This window comes from Neopelma chrysocephalum, unplaced genomic scaffold (assembly GCF_003984885.1).
Source record: "Neopelma chrysocephalum unplaced genomic scaffold, ASM398488v2 Primary Assembly neopelma1_95560, whole genome shotgun sequence".
Lineage (NCBI taxonomy): Eukaryota > Metazoa > Chordata > Aves > Passeriformes > Pipridae > Neopelma > Neopelma chrysocephalum.
In genome coordinates this window covers 1-3,771 of record NW_020924230.1, presented here as the reverse complement: position 1 = coordinate 3,771, position 3,771 = coordinate 1, and the positions used below count along the sequence as shown (strand labels likewise).

General features: G+C 56.2%; 1 protein-coding gene across 2 annotated transcripts; it reads left to right on the top strand.

Annotated features, from left to right (window-relative positions):
- Nucleotides 1-175: 175 nt before the first annotated feature.
- LOC113980896 (pyrroline-5-carboxylate reductase 2-like) lies at nucleotides 176-2,945 on the top strand. 2 transcript variants are annotated; one of them, XM_027708117.1, is made up of 7 exons: nucleotides 176-313; nucleotides 423-493; nucleotides 580-759; nucleotides 1,353-1,574; nucleotides 1,933-2,025; nucleotides 2,409-2,572; nucleotides 2,666-2,945. In XM_027708117.1, exons 1-7 carry the CDS (start codon nucleotides 247-249, stop codon nucleotides 2,814-2,816), a joined length of 948 nt encoding a protein of 315 aa, XP_027563918.1. In that variant the 5' UTR covers nucleotides 176-246; the 3' UTR covers nucleotides 2,817-2,945. The 2 variants fall into 2 exon arrangements, with proteins under 2 accessions (XP_027563918.1, XP_027563919.1); XM_027708118.1 differs by lacking the exons at nucleotides 2,409-2,572; nucleotides 2,666-2,945 and adding an exon at nucleotides 2,289-2,402 and having other exon boundaries at nucleotides 210-313.
- The last annotated feature ends 826 nt before the right edge of the window (nucleotides 2,946-3,771 follow it).

The window sequence follows — 3,771 nt, the reverse complement described above, 5'->3', positions numbered from 1 at the left end:
GGCGGCGAATGATGCAACACCCGGGCCCGGTTGCCCCAATAGCTGGCGAGGGCCGCGCCGCTGGCCCCGTTCCTCGCCGCTGAGTGGCCGGAGGGCCGGCGTGGCCCCGCCCCGCCGCCCGCCGATTGGCTGCGCGCCGCCGACGCGCCTGGTGATCCCGCCTCCCTGCGCGCGCGGCCACGTGGACGGGGGCGGGTCCGTGTTCGGCGGCGGGTCCGTGTCCGGAGGGGCCGCATTGCACCGGCCATGAGCGTGGGCTTCATCGGCGCGGGGCAGCTCGCCTTCGCCCTGGCCCGGGGCTTCACGGCGGCAGGTGGGCGCGGGGCAGCTCGCCTTTGCCACGGTCCGGGGCTTCGGGGCGGCAGGTGAGCGCGGAGCGGGCGGCGCCGATCCTCCGGGCTGATGATCGATGCCGTTCGCAGGGGTCCTGGCCGCGCACAAGATCACAGCGAGCTCCCCGGACACCGACCTGCCCACCGTGAGCGGGCTGCGGGTGAGTGCGGACGGGTGAGTGGTTGCGGGGCCGCCCCGCGGGCCGCCGCGGACCTCAGCGGTCCCGTTTCTCTCCAACCGGTGCAGAAAATGGGCGTGAACTTCACGGTGAGCAACAAGGACACGGTGAAGAGCAGCGATGTCCTCTTCCTGGCCGTGAAGCCGCCCATTATCCCCTTCATTCTGGAGGAGGTGGGCCCCGACATCGAGGCCCGGCACATCGTGGTCTCCTGCGCCGCCGGCGTCACCATCAGCTCCATCGAGAAGGTGAGGGGGGGCCGGGCCGTGCGATGCGGGCCGTGAGCTGGCCCCGCTTCTCTGGTCCCTAGGAACCGATGCAAGGGACAGGCATTACTTGTGCTCCTCGGGACTAAAGTCACGCAGCAGCAGCCAACTGGTTGCTTTTGGTCACCTTGCCTGTCCTCATCAGAAAACGCTATTAGAGGTTTTATCCAACTCTTCCCTCACATGAGGTGCTGTCCGATCATGTTTCTCTCAATAGCAGTGGGTCATCACCCCTGAATTTCTGCTGACTTTATGCTAAGTGTCTGCAGGAGCTGTTTTGGAGACCTATGGGTTGATGTGGGAATGAGGCCTTCGGGATATTGTTCCCAACCCGACTCTGCCCAGGTCCCTCTTCGCTGGTACTTCCGAAGGCTTCGCATTCACATGTGGGCTACTGTGGCTCAAAGCACGGTCTTTAGGATACCAAGTCTCTCTTTTCCCTTTGCTTGTGTTGTTCTTGCCCATGGGGAGTTCTTTCCTGGACAGCCCATTGATGCTAAATATGCACTAAAGCTAATTTTTCCCCTTATTTGTTTTTTTCCTACTTTCTATCTCCAATTATTTTCTGGCCTAAGAAACTCTCTACCTTCTGCCCCACACCAAAAGTGATCAGGTGCATGACCAACACCCCAGTGATTGTCCGGGAAGGTGCTACAGTCTATGCCACTGGAACTCATGCAGATGTGGAGGATGGGAAGCTCTTGGAACAACTGATGGCCAGTGTGGGCTTCTGCACCGAGGTGGAAGAGGACCTGATCGATGCTGTAACGGGGCTCAGTGGCAGTGGCCCTGCGTATGTATGTGCTGTTTCCTCAACTTGTGACAGTCTCGGGCAGAGCAGTTGGCTTTGCCCACTGTAAAGCCTGTGAAAATGAGTCTGAATTCCATAGCCAGTGTGCACTGCCCATGTGTCCATGTTGCATGTAGTTAGCATGATGCAGAAGCTGAACTTCTCCCATTCCCCCCAGTCCTGAGCTGGAACTAGTGGGAGGGAAGGCTGACATGGTGCCCATGCAGTAAAGGGGGAGGCTTTTGTCAAGTCTGTAAGTGGAAGGAGTCACAGCATGATCCTGGAGCTCTGGATTCTCTCCTCCCTGAGACTGTCAGTCCTGGAGCAGAGACTTGCAGTCATCTTCTTCCTCTGTCTGGTCTCAGGCGTTCACTGCCCTGGATGCTCTTGCAGATGGGGGAGTGAAGATGGGCCTTCCCCGCAGGCTGGCTGTTCGACTGGGAGCACAGGCTTTGCTGGTCAGTATTTCCTCCTCCAGAACAAATCTGAGTCTGTGCTTGCTCTGTGCAGAGGATTCTGCACGTCACGGTTTAAATTATCTCGGTCCTCTCACTGAATCTACATTAAAGAACGTGTTTGGTTTGACTGCACACAGGTTCCCAGTGAGGGACTATAGGAAGTGTCTGCAGCAATCTGCTGGCACTGGTGGTGATGTGGGAGCTGGGGCCTGGGAAACTGTGGCTCCTGCAGGCTTCTTCAGCTCTGAAAAGTGTTTTGGCAGCCTGCAGGAGCCCAATTTTGTCTGCTGTGAGTGTTGGTGCTGCTCTGTGCAGTGGAGAACAGGAGTGTGTGACAGCAGCTTCCTCAGTCAGAGCTCTGGCAGCTGTTTTCTTTGCTACAGGGTGCTGCCAAAATGCTGTTAGAGTCTGAGCAGCATCCTGGTCAGCTGAAGGACAATGTCTGCTCGCCCGGGGGAGCCACTATCCATGCCCTGCACTTCCTGGAGAGTGGTGGCTTCCGCTCACTCCTCATCAATGCTGTGGAGGCTTCCTGCATCCGGACAAGGTGGGCACCTAGGAAGTCCTAAAGAGCCTTAAAAACTTGCCCCCCACCCTCCCCACGTTCCTTTTGCTGTCTTCCTCTCCCACCCCATTGCAGAGAGCTTCAGCATTTGGCAGACCAAGAGAAGATCTCCCCGGCAGCCATAAAGAAAACTTTGCTGGACAAGGTGAAGATGGAATCTCCTTCTCTGTCTGTGGCATCTGCTAGCAAAGTCAGTCTGTTCACCAACAAGAGCAAGAAGAACTGACCAGGCTGCTGTAGTCTGGCAGTGCTGAACATCAGGGTCTTGGCTCTGGCCAGGACAGGGTTAATTTTTGCAGTAGCCAGGAGGGGCATGGCCAGGACCCCGAGGTTATTCTGTGCCACCTCAATGCCATGTGCAGGGGTGGTGGGAGGGGCAGAAGGGTCCTTCTGGTCGGTAGCCTGAAGCAAGCAGTCATTTCACACGGTAAAAAATCGTGTGTGAATCGGTTGCTTCTTATTAATATTGTTGCTGTTGCTGTTTGTTTCTTATCTCACTGCTGTTTCTAGTAAATTTTTCTTATCTCAACCTATGATCTTTACATTTTGTGCCTCCAGTTCTCTCCAGCCTGCTGCAGCAGGTGGAAGGGGGACTAAGCAGTGTGTGGTTTGGAGTGTTTCAGTGGAACACTAAATTGGGGAATAGTATTACTAAACAATAACAGTCAGTCTCCTCCATGCTATTTTTCTTTTGTCTTAGAAAAAATGCTCACTCTGAATGTTGCTGTCTCCAGTACCTGGCTTGTGGCTTGCAGCAGTTGTGGGGCAGTGCTGTAGCAGAGGGTCTTTAGCCTGTAGTGGAGTTGGTGCAAACTGTCTCTGGCACTGCTGTTCTCTTGGGCGGGGGTGATACCCTCGTCAGAGCTTTGTCAAGGACTTCGTTTGTCCAGAAGCCTCCCAGGACTCAAACAGTGTTCATGGTGTCCAATGCAGAAATGGTTTCTAATGGGATTTTTTAAGATGTTTCAGAACTTTTGGTTTTGAAGGTTTGAAGGGATCTACCTTCAAAGGTTTGAAGGGATCCACCTTCTTTCCCCATCCTGCGCCTGCTGTCAGAGCTTGTGTCTGTCGTTATTGGCTGCAGCAGACGCTGCTACACCGACGGCGCCCCGTGGGTGCCTCGGGGGCTCGGCCCAGAATCGCCCCTCGGGCGGGGCGTGGCCGGGAGGGGCGTGGCCGGG

What these genes read in the sequence shown, in the direction of transcription:
- LOC113980896 (XM_027708117.1), top strand. Translation starts at nt 247, where the DNA reads ATGAGCGTGGGCTTCATCGGCGCGGGGCAGCTCGCCTTCGCCCTGGCC. An exon ending in CCGGGGCTTCACGGCGGCAG is followed by an intron (nt 314 to 422) that starts GTGGGCGCGGGG and finishes TGCCGTTCGCAG; the next exon opens with GGGTCCTGGCCGCGCACAAG. An exon ending in TGGGAGCACAGGCTTTGCTG is followed by an intron (nt 2,026 to 2,408) that starts GTCAGTATTTCC and finishes TCTTTGCTACAG; the next exon opens with GGTGCTGCCAAAATGCTGTT.